A 16033-nucleotide genomic window follows, 5' to 3' on the forward strand; every position below is an offset into this window, starting at 1 on the left:
CACTCCTCAAATGGCCGAAATGGCCAGGGTTGGGCCAGGCCAAAGGCAGGAGCCTGGAGCTTCATCCAGGTCTCCCACATGGGTGCAGGGGCCCAAAGCACTTGGGCCATCCTGTGCTGCTTTCCCAGGTGCATTAGCAGGGAGCTGGATTGGAAGTAGAGCAGCCAGGATGCAAACCAATACCCATATGGAATGATGGCTTCACAGGTGGTAGCTTAACCCACTATGTCACAATGCTAGTCCTGGCAGTTTCTTTTTTCTTCTTCTTCTTCTTTTTTTTTTTTTTGACAGGCAGAGTGGACAGTGAGAGAGAGAGACAGAGAGAAAGGTCTTCCTTTGCCGTTGGTTCACCCTCCAATGGCCGCCGCGGCCAGCGCGCTGCGGCCGACGCACTGCGCTGATCCGAAGGCAGGAGCCAGGTACTTACCCTGGTCTCCCATGGGGTGCAGGGCCCAAGCACTTGGGCCATCCTCCACTGCACTCCCTGGCCACAGCAGAGAGCTGGCCTGGAAGAGGGGCAACCGGGACAGAATCCGGTGCCCCGACCGGGACTAGAACCTGGTGTGCCGGCGCCGCAAGGCGGAGGATTAGCCTAGTGAGCCGCAGCGCCGGCCCTGGCAGTTTCTTAACACAATAATGAGATTTTTTGCATTGACTGAATCTTGTTTTCATAAAATATTTCTGTAGCATTGATGCTGTATTTGACATTTTTTTTACCAACTGTAGAACTTCAAACTTGGCATCAATTTTCTTGAGCCTTCCCATTACTTTATTAACTATTATATTTATGTAATATGCTGTATCCTTGCCATTTCAACCATGTTCACAGTATCTCTGCCAGTGGAAGTTTCTGTCTCAAGAAACTGCTTTGAGGCTGGCACTGTGGTGTAGTAGGTTAAGCCTCTGCCTGCAGCACTAGCATCCCATATGTTTCATGTCCCTGTTGCTCCACTTCTGATCCTGCTCCCTGCCTATATCCTGGGATAGCACTGGAACATGGCCCAAGTACTTGGGCCCCTGGAGCTGCATGGGAGACCTGGAAGAAGCTCCTGGCTCCTCATTGGCCCAGCTCCTACTGTTGCAGCCATTTGTGGAATGAACCAGTGGATGGAAGACCTCTCTCTGTCTCTCCCTCTCTGTCCATAACTCTGCCTCTCAAATAAATAAATAAATCTTTTTTAAAAAGGAAACTGTTTTCTTTGCTCATCCATAAGAAGCATCCATTAAAGCTTTATCACCAGACGGTGGCAATCCTGTCACATCTTCAGGCTCCACTTCTAATGTTAGTTTCCTTGCTATTTTCACCACATCTGCAGTCACTTTCCCACTGAAGTCTTGAACCCCTCAAAGTCATCCATGAAGGTTGGAATCAACTTCTTCCAAACTCCTGTGAATGTTGGTATTTTGACCTCCTCTCGTGAAACAAAATGTTCTTGATGGCATCTGGAATGGTGAATTCTTTCCAGAAAGTCTTCAGTTCACTCTGCCCAGATCCACCAGAAGAATAACTATGCCACCTATAGTCTCATGACATTTATTTCTTTTTAAATAAAGATTTATTTAATTATTTGAAAGGCAGAGTTAGAGAGAGAATCTTCCATCTGCTTGTTCATTCCCCAAATGGCCAGAGCTGGGCCTGTCTGAAGTCAGAAGCCAGGAGCTTCTTCACGGTTTTCCACGGGGGTGTGGGAGCCCAAGCACTGGGGCTGCTTTTCACAGGCCGTTAGTAAGGAGCTGGATTGGAACTGGAGCGGTCAGGACTTGAACCGGTGCTCAGATGGGATGCTGGCACCACAGGCAGAAGCTTTACCTGTTTTAGCATAACGTTGACCCTGAAATTTATTTCTTAAATAATAAGACTTTGAAGACTTTCTGATCCATGGGCTGTAGAATGGATGCTGGTTTTTCAGGCATGAAAACATAATCCCCATCACCACCAGAGCTCCTGGGTCATCAGGTGCATTGTCAGGAGCTGTAATATTTTGAAAGGACTCTTTCTTTCTGAGTAGTAGGTCTCAATAGTGGGTTTATGTATTCAGTAAGCTTTGTTGTATGCAGATGTGCTGTCATCAGGTTTTGTTGGCAAAAGAATAGTGGCTTCAACTTAAAGTCATCGGTCACATTAGCTCTTAGCAAGAGTCGGCCTGTCCTTTCAAGTTTAGAAGCCAGGCATTGACTTCTCCTCTCTAGCTCTGAAAGTCCTAGTTGAAAGCTTATTCCAGTATAATGTTGTGTCATGTACAGTGCAACTCTTCATTGATGATCTTAGATCCTTTGGGTGACTTACTGCAGCTTCTCCATCGGCACTTGCTGCTTCACTTTGCTCTCATATGTTATGAGATGGCTTTGTTCCTTAAACTGCATGAACCCACCTCTGTGTTCACTGGAGTAGCACTTTCAAGTTCCTTCCAGAGCTTTCCCTTTGCATTCAGAACTTGGCCAATTGTTTGGCATAATAGGCCTAGCTTTTGGCATATCTAAGCTTTTTTTTTTTTTAATGTATTTGAAAGTCACAGTTACACTGAGAGATGAAGAAACACACACACACACACACACACACACACACAGATATCTATCTATCTATCTACTGGTTCACTCCCCAAATGGCCACAATGGCCATGGCTAGGCCAGGCTGAAGTCAGGAGTCAGGAGCTTATTCTGCATCTCCCATACGGGTTCAGGGGTTCAAGCACGTAGGCCATCTTCTGCTGTTTTCCCAGGCACATTAGCAGGGAGCTAGATTGGCAGTGGAGCAGCAAGATCTTGAACCAGTGCCCATATGGGATACCAGCATTGCAGGCAATGGCTTTACCTGCTATACCACAATACTGGCCCCATTTCTCAGCTTTTGACATGCATTCCTCACTAAGCTTAATCATTTATAGTTTTTCATTTCTTTTTAAGATTTATTTATGGGGCTGGCTCTGTGGTGTAGTAGGCTAAGCCTCCATCTGTGTTGCCAGTATCCCATAGAAGCGCCAGTTCGTGTCCTGGCTGCTCCTCTTCAGATCCAGCTGTCTGCCAGGAAGGCAGTGGAAGACGGCCCAAGTGCCTGGGCTCCTGCACCCATGTGGGAGACCTGGAAGCAGCTCCTGGATCCTGGCTTCAGATTGGCCTGGCTCTGGCCATTGCAGCCACTTGGGGAGTGAACCAGTGGATACAAGGCCTCTCTCTCTCTCTGATTCTCTCTCTGTCTGTAACTTTGCCTCTAAAATACATATCTAAAATCTTTTTAAGAAAGGTTCATTTATTTGCAAGGTAACATGTCAGAGAGAGAGAGAGAGAGGGAGACAGAAGCAGAGAGCAAGATCTTCCATTCTCTGGTTTACTCCTCAAATGGCCACAATAGCCAGGAGCCAGAACTCCATGAGAATCTCCTACATGGCTGGCAGGGACCCAAGTATGTGGGCCATCTTCTGTTTCTCTCCCAGGAGATTTATCAGGAGGCTGGATCAGAAGTGGAGCAGCCATGGGGCCGACACCATGGCTCACTTGGTTAATCCTCTGCCTGCAGTGCCGGCATCCCATATGGGTGGTGGATGGGCGCTGGTTCTAGTCCCGGTTGCTCCTCTTCCAGTCCAGCTCTCTGCTGTGGCCCGGGAAAGCAGTGGAGGATGGCCCAGGTACTTGGGCCCCTGCACCCTCATGGGAGACCAGGAAGAAAGCACCTGGCTCCTGGCTTCAGGTCGGCGCAGCTCTGGCTGTAGTGGCCATTTGGGAAGTGAACCAACGTAAGGAAGACCTTTCTCTCCGTCTCTCTCTCTCTCTCTCTCTCTCTCTCTCTCTCTCACTGTCTATAACTCTACCTGTCAAAAAAAGAAAGAGAGAGAGAGAGAGAGAGAGAGAGAGGAAGAAGTGGAGCAGCCAGGACTCAAACCAGTGCTCTGATACAGGGATGCTGGCATTGGAAACAGTGGCTCAACCTGCTGCATCACAATGCTTGGCTTAAAGTGAGATTTGTGACTCTCTTTCACAACACTTAGAGGCCATTGTAGGGTTATTACTTGTCCTAATCTCAATATCATATCTCAGGAATAGGGAGGCCCAAAGTTAGGGAGAGAAATAGGGGAATGGCCCATGGTGGAGCAGTCACGGCACACATGTAAGATGGTTAATAAATTTTCTGTCTTTTATGGGTGCAGTTTGGGTGCCCCCAGAACAATTGCAACATTAACATCAAAGATCGCTGATCACAGACTACCAAAACAGAATAATGAAAAGTTGGAAATATGGTGAAAATTATCTAAATGTGACACAGAGACATGAAGTGGGCACACGCAGTTAGAAAAATGGCACTAACAGACTTGATGTAGGCTTGTCACAAACATCAGTTTGTGAAAGCAGTATTTGTGCATTGCAATGAAGTGCATCATGATAAATAAAGTGAACCTAGAGGAGGCGCCTAGCTCTTGGCTTCAGTCTGGCCTGGCCCCGGTCATTGTGGCCATTTGGGGAGTGAACCAGCAGATGAAAGACCTCTGTCTCTCCTTCTCTTTCTGTAACTCTGAATTTCAAATAAATAAATCTTTAGAAGAAAAGAAAAGAGTATAAGTGAACTTAACCCATCCAAGTGGGGGCTTCAGTTTTAAGAAAGACATCATCCAAAGACAAGGAAGGGCATCCCAAGACTTTGTAGTTTGAGTGGGGAAATTTACTTGAAAACTATCAAGGAAACAATGAGATATAATTCTATCCATCTATCCACTGGTCTTTCCTTCATTCCTTTGCTCTTTCTGTGTAAGCACCTAAACAATACTGTAAATTGCTCAAAACATTTTGAAAATTTCTCTTTTGAAATTATTTGCAGAAATCACACATTAAAAAAAAAAAACTACCTTGTAATCATTTTTTTTTCCTGACAGGCAGAGTGGACAGTGAGAGAGAGAGACAGAGAGAAAGGTCTTCCTTTGCCATAATCATTTTTTTTAAAAACTAAAATAGCTACCAATTATTTATCAGGCTCCAATCTGATGACTAAGTTGTTTCTGAAACTCATATATGTTTACAGGAAAAAGACTTCCAAACACTGAGTACGTTGAAAATAACTGCAAGAAATTTAAATGCAGGAAAACACAAGGGACTACCAGCTGAACATAAAGCAGTAGGAAACTGCATGGTTTGCTATGTGAGCACCAGTATTGGGCACAGGTATCCATGAGGCAGAGTTGGAACTGGCTCTGCAAATAATGCTTGCAGCTGAGGATCAATAAGCCATGCTTGTGTGTAAATACGCACACACTAGAAGGGGTGGTGGAACACACCTGTTCTTGCAGTTTCAGCTACAAGCTGTGAGGCACTGGACCTCAGAACTGTGTTCTTCATACCATCCTAGCAAATAAAGTAGATGTTTAATTCTTTTTTAAAAAAGATTTATTTATTTATTTGAAAGGCAGAGTTATAGAGAGGCAGAGGCAGAGGCAGAGGCAGAGGCGAGATAGAGAGAGAGAGAGAGAGAGAGAGAGAGAGAGAGAGGTCTTCCATCTGCTGGTTCACTCCCCAGATCCCAGATGGCCACAAAGGCCGGAGCTGTGCCGATCTGAAGCCAGAAGCAAGGAACTTCCTCCCAGTCTCCCACAGGGGTGCAGGGACCCAAGGACCTGGTCCATCTTCTATTGCTTTCCCAGGCCATAGCAGAGAGCTGGATTGGAAGTGGAGCAGCTGGCACTCAAACCGGCACCCATATGTGCCGCTCCCTTGCCCGCAAAGGAACGACACTGTTTGCAGCTTATCGGTCTTCAGTAGCCTTTTAATAAGAAAATAACAGCGACAGAGAAAGAATGAAGGGAGGAGAGTGGAAAGAAAAGCCCCCTCCTTCCTCAGCACACAGCTTATATACAAAATCCAGCCAATTGCAAGCGGGCTCAAGTCCATGCACAGAACACTCCAATCCGCTGTCTGTTCACGCAGTGTGCACGCGTCCTCGGGCCAATCAGATGAGGTGTCACACAGCAGACAGGCTCACCCCACGGTCCTCGGCGCCATCTTGTTGTTTACAACATTCTCAACTCCTCTGGAAAGTCCCGACCGTGGGAAAGCATTGTCCTAACCGAAACTAGCAACATCCACCTTGTGATAAAGACACAGCAACAGCTATCAGACCGACCTTGACGTGGGGGCTCCATGGCTGCGCATCCCATGGAGCCCCACACATATGGCGGTGGTTTTACCCGCTACACCACAGCACTGGTCGCGATGTTTAATTCTTAAACTAGGTAGCAGCACACATGAGTAGGTTTTCCTTGGTTGCAACAAAATAGTACTACATAGAAAATTATCTTTAGAAACTACATAAGTTAGTTAATTAATGATTTGTATTTAGGTCATATCAAAAACTGTCCCAGGCAGCTTTTTGTCACTGTAATGAAATACCTGATATTAGCCTTGTATGAAGGAGAGGTCTATTTAGCTCTCGGTTTTGGAGGTTCAAGTCCGAGAGTGGGTGGTTCCGTTGGTTTGGCCTCTGACAACGTTAGTGGATGGAAGCAGCACAGTGCGGATTACAATCACCTCATGAGAATTACCCCCGGAGGGCATGCCCCGGCGCCCTAAGGGTCCCCCATGAGGCCCACCTTCTAGATGCCTGATGGGAGAAGTTTCCACCTCTTCCACCTGGCAACCTGGAACTCTGGGGTTTGTATGTCTGCCTGACTTCAGGAGCCAAATCACATCCAAGCCAAACCAGAAACTATGAAAAATTATAGCTTCATTTTTACTTTAAAAAACTCGGAACAGACAGTCTTTTTTGCTTACCTCTTAGAATTGGATTCTCAAGAATTTTAAAGCTATTTTAACAAAATTAAAATCTGACAATGAAAAGTATGGCTTATTGCTTCTCGGCCTTTTGGCTAAGATCAAGTGTGAAAAGTATGGCAGCCCTCAGAAGTTTTGGGAATATCAGTTTGATTTACATTAAAAACAAGAGACTTTGCCACAAAACAATGTTTAAAACATTCATCTCATTATCTTTGTTCACGAGGGAAGAAAACATCCTTAACACTTGAACAAAAATATTGTAGCCCGATCTCAAATGATTTTCTAGTCATTTTGGCTTCAAAGGACACACTGTATTACTTGGTTGCTCTCATACAGCTGGGTTACGACCCAGTGTCCCTAAAGTTGCAGGATACATTTTTCTGCTCATGTCATATAAAACATAAAACTGGTGCCACTTCTTTCCCAACTGGATGTATATTTCAGTGTATACAATTTGTATTGGCAAATTTAGCTGATCCCCCCCGCCCCGCTACCTTTTAAAGATTTATTTGAAAGACAGAGTTACAGAGAGAGGTAGAGACAGAGAGAGAAAGGTCTTCCATCTGCTGGTTCACTCCCCAGATGGCCGTAACGGCCGGAGCTGCGCCCATCTGAAGCCTGGAGCCAGGAGCTTCTCAGGTCTCCCATGAGGGTGCAGGGGTCCAAGGGCTTGGGCCATCTTCTACTGCTATCCTAGGACATAGCAGAGAGCTGGATTGGAAGAGGAGCAGCCGGGATTAGAACCGGCGCCCACATGGGATGCTGGCACTTCAGGCCAGGGCTTTATCCTGTTGTGCCACAGCGCCGACCCTGCTGCCCCTTTTAATTGTGAAGTTTAAAAGGGGACATCCCTGGGGGAAATACCTAAATACCTAATAAACACTGCAGGTAACAGTGTGATTCTATAAAAACACTGGTTTGTGCTAAACCTAAAACCTCTCTTGCTTTCCTTTGACCTCCATGAGCTTTTCTTCCAAAAGGAACTTCTTGGTTTCCTTTCCCTCCAACAGTTAATGCTTTCCAGTTGGTTTTTCAGGCTGAAGGTTTTAAGGCCTGTTACATTTTGTAGTACTGAGGCCGGTGTTGTAGCACAATGAGTTAAGCTGCTGCTTGTGAAGTGGGCATCCCGTATGGGTGCTGTTTAAATCCTGGCTGCTCCACTTTTGATCTAGCTCCCTGCTAATGCACCTGGGAAAGCAGTGGAAGATGGCCCAAGTCCTTTGACCTCTGCACCCACATGGGAAACTCGGATGAAGCTCCTGGCTCCTGAGTTCCCTCTGGCGCAGCCCTGGTCATTGAAGCTACTGGAGAGTAAACCAGTAGATAGAAGGTCTCTCTTTCTCTGTGGCTCTTTCAAATTAAAATACACACACACACACACACACACACATATATATATAATATGTAGAGTATTATCCTAAGAAGATGAGTATATTGAAAAAACAATATGGCTGTCCAAGAATTGGGATGATTTGGGAACAAATTGGGACATTTTGTCCCTAGTCTGAGACAACTTAGGAACAGCTAGAGTACCTTTCTGGGAGGTAATCAGCAAAGAAATGGGGAGTATAACACATTTAATCCAAGAACTCCAATGGTTTCAAACTCCAACTAACCTCTATGCAAGATTACCAATAAAAGAAATGTGAACTGTCAAGTTTTTTTCCTCCCTACTCATGTTTGTAAATGTTGGCCTTGCAGCTCTCCTTTATTTTGACCATAGAAACAGACCAAGGCCTGGAAAGAATTCCCCTGCCCCTCCCTTTGATACCCATCGCCTGGCACTGGACTTGCACCTGCGAAGGAACAAACTGAAACTTGAAGGTAGCGAGGGGGCAGGCTTAGCCCGAAAAAGTGTTGCTGCTGAGTTCTCTTGGGGACAGACATCTTGAAACAGGCATGCTGGTCTCCAGAACTCTTAAAACACCACAGATACAAAGCAGAACAAAAGCATTCTGGGCTCTGGACCTGCTGTTGTTGAATTTACCCACCATTTTCTAACTTCTGCCCTTTCTCCTCCGAAAGGCAGAGGTGTGGAGAGGATGCTCCTTTCCTCACCGGGCCTTGCTTGTACACATTCCTGCTCCAGGTCTTTGCACAGCTATCAGCTGGAACACATCTATCAGATTTTCACCTATCAGATTGTTATCCATTCACTGGGCTTCCACAAAAATTTCAATTTTTCAAGCTTTCTAGATTACTTCAATACAAATTGAATTCTTCCTGCTGTATTCTCTCAGACTACCCTGTACTCCACCTCCTGGCTGTGTGCACATTGCATGCTACTTACTACAGTTTCTCCACAGCCTGTGACCTCCAGGAGCTCAGGGAACAACTAACTGTACCTGGGGCAGCTTGATATCCTCAGCACTTAGCAGAGTGCCTGGCACATGGCAGGGGCTTGTTGGTCTTCTGGGGGAGTGGTGGTTGGTGGACAGAACTGATGTTCTTTCCTTTAAAATAAATGGCTTGATCTTGGGACTGCTGTCCAAACTTCATTTAAGGGTAGTAAAGGTTGAAATATTAAAATCTGGCATAAAAACACAAGAAGTCAAAAGTTATCTCCTCCTAGTGATATAAATTTATAGAACCTATGTGGGTTGCAAGAAAAATTCATTGATTTGAGATATGTCATAATATTTAAATTGTACAGAGAATAGGCATTTAAATCTACTTTTTATGAAATTTATTTCCAAATTGAAGTGGCAGTGTATACAAAGGTAACAGAGCTTGTGGTAATTTACAGAAATGTTTGCTACAACATGCACATTATGAAGCGTTTCAAACATATACATATTAGGTCTCATGCTTAATAAATAATCCCCCCAAATTAACTTTTATTTTTACATAAAAATATAATATTGCACTCTTAACAAGACCAGTTATTTTGCATATTTTCTCTTCAGATAAATGATGAAATTCGGCCTTAAAAAAAGACTGAGTAGCAACCCTATTCTAACAGGGGACTAATTTAAAGTTCTCAGTAAAAAAAAATGAAAGTTAGACAATAGCCGCAATTTTTTTTAAAACAAAGCAAATCACTTCAACGTGAATAGGAACAATCTTATCTCTGCATTTATATATGGACCTCAGAATTCACACGTGGCTGGTGTAAACCATGATGTCAACGCAGCCTGTTAGGTGTCCTTATCTGTGTATGAAATTCAGGTTTAAAGTATATGAGGACACTACTTTTCTCTTACCTATTTTGGACAGCAGAGACTTTGGAATTTATTTTATATTGTTTTATGCAGAATGTCTTAGAAAGTCTGGAAGTTACAAAAGTGGTTCTGTAAACACCATATGAATTAAGTTTCCATAACAAATTCACATGTTATTCATAGGCAGGAATATATATTTTTATACTATGGTAACATTATTATTCAGCTTACTTTACAGTATTTTCAAAGCCAATAAAGCAGCACCCTAAGTAAAAATACAGCTGTAATACCATGAGAGATAGACTACTCCAGGATTTTTAGGAATTCCGTCTTTAGGGTATTTAAGTTTTCTGCAGCGCAAACTTAAGATTTTTCTATTGTTCCTAGAATTCTGAGGTGGTAGGTTAATAGAGTGACAATATTTCTTCAAAGTATTATTCTGCCTCCTGCTCATAACAAAGCAAGCTGTTTCCTTTTCTTTTACAATTTTGTTGTAGGAAGGAAAATTCTTCCTGGAGCTTAGATGAAAAACCTTGCCCACACTGTGCTAACAAGATCTGTGCAGGCTTCTTACATTGTAGAGGCTTTCTGTTACAGTGAGTGAGTGTCAGTCCTCAGTGATTCAACCAAGGATATTCAACATCTAGTGTTATAAATTCTAAGTAAAATTGTCATGAAGAAAGAGAATGTGTATGAAATCAAAGATACCTGTATTCTAGTTTGTGGCTGTCAAAAATTCTGGTTCTCCTCTAAGAAAGAAATTGGCAAAAACTGCCCAAAGTTGAGATTCATGGTAGTTTATTTTTACTATTTAGTTACTCTATAAAATGTTTGGTGCTGAGGCAAAATTTGCTTCTCAATAAAAAGCAATTATGGAGTGCCAAAAATTATTTTTCTTTCATTTATGTGTTTGTGTGCGTGTAGGGGGAGGTATCTCAAGGCAGAAATATTTTTAAATATCTTTTAGAATATTTTATATAAATAATCAGCTAATTATTTTATTCTACTGGCCTTTTAGGAATAATAGAAAAAGAGGAGACCTTAGTCTTGTCTTTCGAATACTTTTGTGGGAAAAAACTTTAAGAATGATTTTAAATTACCACACAAGACTTAAAACTTGTTTGGTGCATACTGACATGATCTTCCAGGTTATCACTAAATTAGAATATAACTTTCAGGATCACAGGAGGCTTTAGAATTTTGTGCAGATAAGAGACTTTTTCATAGTTTGGATGGTTTGTTAGTCATCCATTTCTTCAGGTTCAACCTCTTAAAACTGGTGAGGTTAACAAATCTAGTTTGGAGTTACAGTGCTTTGGAGAATGCAAAGTTCCCTGTCATTCATCCAGCTGCATAGCTGCTAAGGAAGGAATAGAACATCGGCTGTTTTAAGCGCTGCTGGTCCTTCCGACACCAGGCGATCACGGTCCCTTCACTGTTCGCTGTGTACAAATGGTGGCCATCACAAGAAAATGTAAGGCTGCAAAAAAAAAAAAATTGTACATTAGACATGTTGGTCACCACACAGAGATTTGATTAGTTAAGATACCTTCACTGGAGCACACAAAGGTAAACTAAAAGACTGACCACAAGTGATTGGTTTGAGTATCATTGTAATATAGTTACTTTGCTGACAAATTTCTAAGGCTCATTTTTAGTTGATGAGAAATAAAATGAGGATTGAAGAGCTTAGTAGATTTGTTTTCTTCCACGTATATCTTCTCATTCATTGTTGTTTCTACTTTATTACCTAAACAACAAATATATAAGAAAACTTGAAAAATAAACAGTTCTAAATTTTCTCCTTACAAAAATAAGTGGTTTTTTATTAATAAGTAACTGAGGTTTGTTAAACTTTAAAGTTAGTACACTAGGGGCTGGTGCTATGGCATACTGGGTAAAGCCACCGCCTGCAGTGACAGCATCCCACATGGGCACTGGTTCAAGTGCCGGCTGCTCCACTTCCAATCCAGCTCTCTGCTATAGTCCGGGAAAGTGGTAGAAGATGGCCCAAATTCTTGGGCCCCTGCACCTGTGTGGTAGACCCTGAAAAATCTCCTGGCTCCTGGTTTCAGACAGGTGCAGCTCTGGCCACTGCAGCCAATTGTGGAATGAAACAGTGGATGGAACCTCTCTCTCTCTCTCTCCTTCTCTATAACTCTGCCTTTCAAATAAATAAATAAATCTTTTAAAAAATAAAGTTAGTACACTGGAAATAAAATCTATGTTAGTACAGTAGAATTTGAATTGCTTTATGTCTATCTTAGTTTAGACACAAGGGATGCTGGCGCTGCAGGTGATGGCTTTACCCATTATGCCACAGCACCACCCCCTAACTGAGTTTTTAAAGTCAAATTTGTTAACTAAGCAAAGGGTGACAGGCTGTTTATCCATCTTGTCAATCATACTCCTGCAGCTATCAATCATTGTTGCCATCTTTTCAAATAAAGAAAGGAAACAAATACAATTTCTTAACTCCAGAGGCCTGGGCCTGCTACTAGTGTGTCTGTGCGTTAGACTCCAAGTTCTGGACTCAGATCATCATCATGAAGATGAGTAGTATGGTTGCCCACACTGCTGAGTCTTGATAAGCGGTTGGCTTTTCATGATGACGTCATTCACTTTTCTCAGGTCTTTTGCTTCAATCTCTCTCTAACAAAGATACAACCACAAGTTACATTATGAGAACCAGAGGAGGGGGATCTCACCTTATGATCGGTTTACTTGATTTGGGAAATGTAATTTCTCTCACAGGCTTTAAGTCCCATGTGCTCCACAACCTGCAGGGGAGAAAAGGGATCATCTACTTATGCAAACTAAATTACCCCACTAAACAAACCCCACGTACGTGTTTGTTCATTAAAAATTATCCGGAAGGAAACAGAACAAACAGTGGTTGTCTCTGGGAGTTTTGCAGGAGGTAGGTGTGGGAATAAAGGAAATTTTTCCTTTTTCCTTTGTGTACTTTCATACTGTTAACACTTTATAGTTGATGTAAAACTTCAGAACTATACCAAAGCTATCTTTATTGTTTAGAAATAAACAGGAATAACTGCAGAACCTATATCCAAAGTTGATTTTACATCTCTAAATTTAAATAAAATATGCCTAGATATATAAAATAATTTCTGAAACTGCTGTGTCCTGATGAACTGAAGCAAACAGAGAGAATGCAGACCCTTCTTACCTTACAATTCCATTTTCTAATCCTCCAGCAATGACATTGATAGATATTCCCTCAGGTTGGTTGGAGAAAGCAACGGAACAAATGATCTCCCTGCAGTGGACATGTCCAACGAGGTCCCCATTCACAGTCCACAGTCTGAGGTCACTGCCTCCACCAGCTAAAACACCCAAATCACACCAGAGGTCACCAGTGTGTGGGCATCTCGGAGCCCAACCATATTTCATAAGGGCATCCCAGAAGGCCAATCGCATTTATAGATTTCCTATGATTTAAGACTGTCTAATGAAATCACCATAGTGTAAGTCATAGAGCTTTCCATATTCATCTAGAGACAATGATGAGTAAAAAAATTTTGAAAAGTGTATGGTGTAGAGCAATAAGGGAGGTTAATCATGAATATTTGTGTAACTTCACTTTTAGTATATGAACTGTCAAGCTTGAATTATGTTTTGAAGTAGCTAGCAAGCTAACCAAACCCTAAAAGGAGATAAAATATTCTGTAAAACTGTTTCTAAGAAACAACTCACATGATTTTTGAAGAGGAAAAAAAGGGTGTAGTAAAAATTACCCAAGTAAAAAACTAATTCTTAAAAAAAACCTCATTTTTCTGAATACTTAACATTGATTCTTTTAAAAAGATTTATTTGCTTATTTGAGAGGCAGAGTTAGAGAGAGAGGGAAAGACAGAGAGACATCTTCCATCTATGGGTTCATTTCCAAGATGGCTACAAAGGTTGGGGCTGGGCCAGGCTGAAGCCAGGATCTAGGAGCTTCCTCTGAGTCTCCCACATGCATGGCAGGGGCCCAAGTACTTGGGCCATCTTCCACTGATTTTCCCAGGCCATTAGCAGGGAGCTGGATTGGAATTGGTGCCCATATGGGATGGTGGCACAAGGCTGGCCCCTAAGATCAATTCTTTAACATCAATACCTTGTTATTTTTTTTTTTTTTAAAAAGGTTTATTTAGGGGCTGGCACCATAGCATAGTAGGTTAATCCTCCACCTGCAGCGCTGCATCCCATATGGGTGCTGGTTCTAGTCCTGGGTGCTCCTCTTCCAATCCAGCTCTCTGCTGTGGCCTGGAAAAGCAGCAGAAGATGGCCCAAGGTCTTGGGCCCCTGCACCCACGTGGGAGACCAGGAGGAGGCACCTGGCTCCTGGCTTCGGATTGGCACAGCTCCGGCCATTGTGGCCATTTGGGAAGTGAACCATCGGAAGGAAGACCTTTCTCTTTGTCTCTCCCTCTGTCTATAACTCTACCTCTCAAATAAATAAAATTTTTTTAAAAAAAGGTTTATTTATTTATTTGAGAGGCAGAGTTACAGAAAGAGAAAGGGAGAGAGGGAGAGACAGACAAGGTCTTCCATCAGCTGGTTCACTCCCCATATGGCTGCAATGGTTGGAGATGGGTCAACCTGAAGCCAGGATTAAGGAGCTTCTTCTGGGTCTCCCAACTGGGTACAGGAGCCCAAGCACTAGGGCCATTGTCTGCTGCTTTCCCAGGCCATTAACAAACAGCCGGATTGGAAGTGGAGCAGCTGGGACTCAAACTAGAGCCTATATGGGATGTTGGTGTGGCAGGAGGAGGCTTAATTTACTATGCCACAACATCAATACCTTATTAAAATGATCTATTATTTTCTTATATTTATTTATTTATTTGAAAGTCAGAGTTACACAGAAAGAGAAGGAGAGGTAGAGAGAGGTCTTCCATCTGCTGGTTCACTCCCCAGTTGACTGCAACATCCGGAGCCAGGAGCTTCCTCAAGGTCTCCCACGTGGGAGCAGGGGCCCAAGGACTTGGGCCACCCTCTACTACTATCCCAGGCCATAGCAGAGAGCTGGATCGGAAGAGGAGCAGCCGGGACTAGAACCGGTGCCCATATGGGATACCGGTGCTTCAGGTCAGGGTGTTAACCCACTGCACCACAACACTAGCCAAATGATCTATTATTTTCAAAGACTACTGAGTGACCACACTTTGTTCTAGTTTTGTTAAGGGCAAAAGAAGCCACAATTACTTTCCATGCTCTACAAACTTGGGCTGGTGGTTTGGGGCTTAATTATGATGGGTCCATATTTCTTTAGGGAAAATATTCTCACACTGATAAAGAAAGAAGTTAGGGAGCATGATGAATTTTGAATAACTTAGTCTTAATAACACTATCTTTTGATGAGGACTAACGTAAAGGTAGAGATTTTCTCTCCTTTCTTAAGACAGTGAACAAATATTGGAAATGCTTCTTTATTTAAAGATATGCTAATAATCTTCAAATATTACAAACCAAAATGTAATACACTGTAGCATTATTCACAATAGCTAGAAGGCAAAATAACACATAAGATAGTCTTCTATCATAGAGGAACAGATAAACAATGCGGTATACCTGAAGGATCTTAAAAAGATCATAGAAAAAGCAAAATATGAAAAAATGCATAGATTTCAAAAATTTTTATACCCTGGTATACCTTTCCTTTATTTTCCATGAACTTTTTAAAGTACCCTTATATATACAATTATTACTCAACTATAAAAAGGAATGAAGTTATGACACTTGTTATAATATGAATGAGTCCTGAAAACATCAGGTTAAATGAAATAAATCAGACATAAAAGGACAAAAATTATGATTCTACTTACATAAAATAACTAGAATAGGCACTTTCATGGAGACAGAAAGAACAGAGGCTGCTACAGAGTTGGGGTGGTGGAGAAGGAATAAGCATTATTTCATAGTGATTAAAGTTTCTGTTTGGGTTGATAGATGATGTTTTGAAACAGTGGTGTACTACAGCTGTTAATACAATTAATAACAATAAACTGCATATTTAAAACATGGTAGACCAAAGCAATTTACAGGTTCAGTGAGATATCAATCAAAATAATGATATTTTTCTCAGATATAGAAGAAATGATGCTGAAATTCATATG

The 16033-nt window shown here is 42.4% G+C and overlaps 1 protein-coding gene across 11 annotated transcripts in view; it reads right to left on the reverse strand.

Moving 5' to 3' along the window:
- Positions 1-9422: 9422 nt before the first annotated feature.
- The window catches only part of LYST (lysosomal trafficking regulator), a 242978-nt gene continuing 236367 nt past the window's right edge, over positions 9423-16033 (reverse strand). For all 11 annotated transcript variants that reach the window (XM_051820721.2, XM_008268236.4, XM_002717342.5 and 8 more), the window contains 3 exons: positions 13102-13258; positions 12623-12694; positions 9423-11394 (listed from right to left, as the gene is read on the reverse strand). In XM_051820721.2, the coding sequence (XP_051676681.2) occupies positions 11256-11394; positions 12623-12694; positions 13102-13258 (368 nt within the window). In that variant the 3' untranslated portion in view covers positions 9423-11255. The remainder of the gene's footprint in view (positions 11395-12622; positions 12695-13101; positions 13259-16033) is intronic.

The sequence above is a fragment of the Oryctolagus cuniculus genome, chromosome 13 (assembly GCF_964237555.1).
Source record: "Oryctolagus cuniculus chromosome 13, mOryCun1.1, whole genome shotgun sequence".
NCBI classification, from domain to species: Eukaryota; Metazoa; Chordata; class Mammalia; order Lagomorpha; family Leporidae; genus Oryctolagus; species Oryctolagus cuniculus.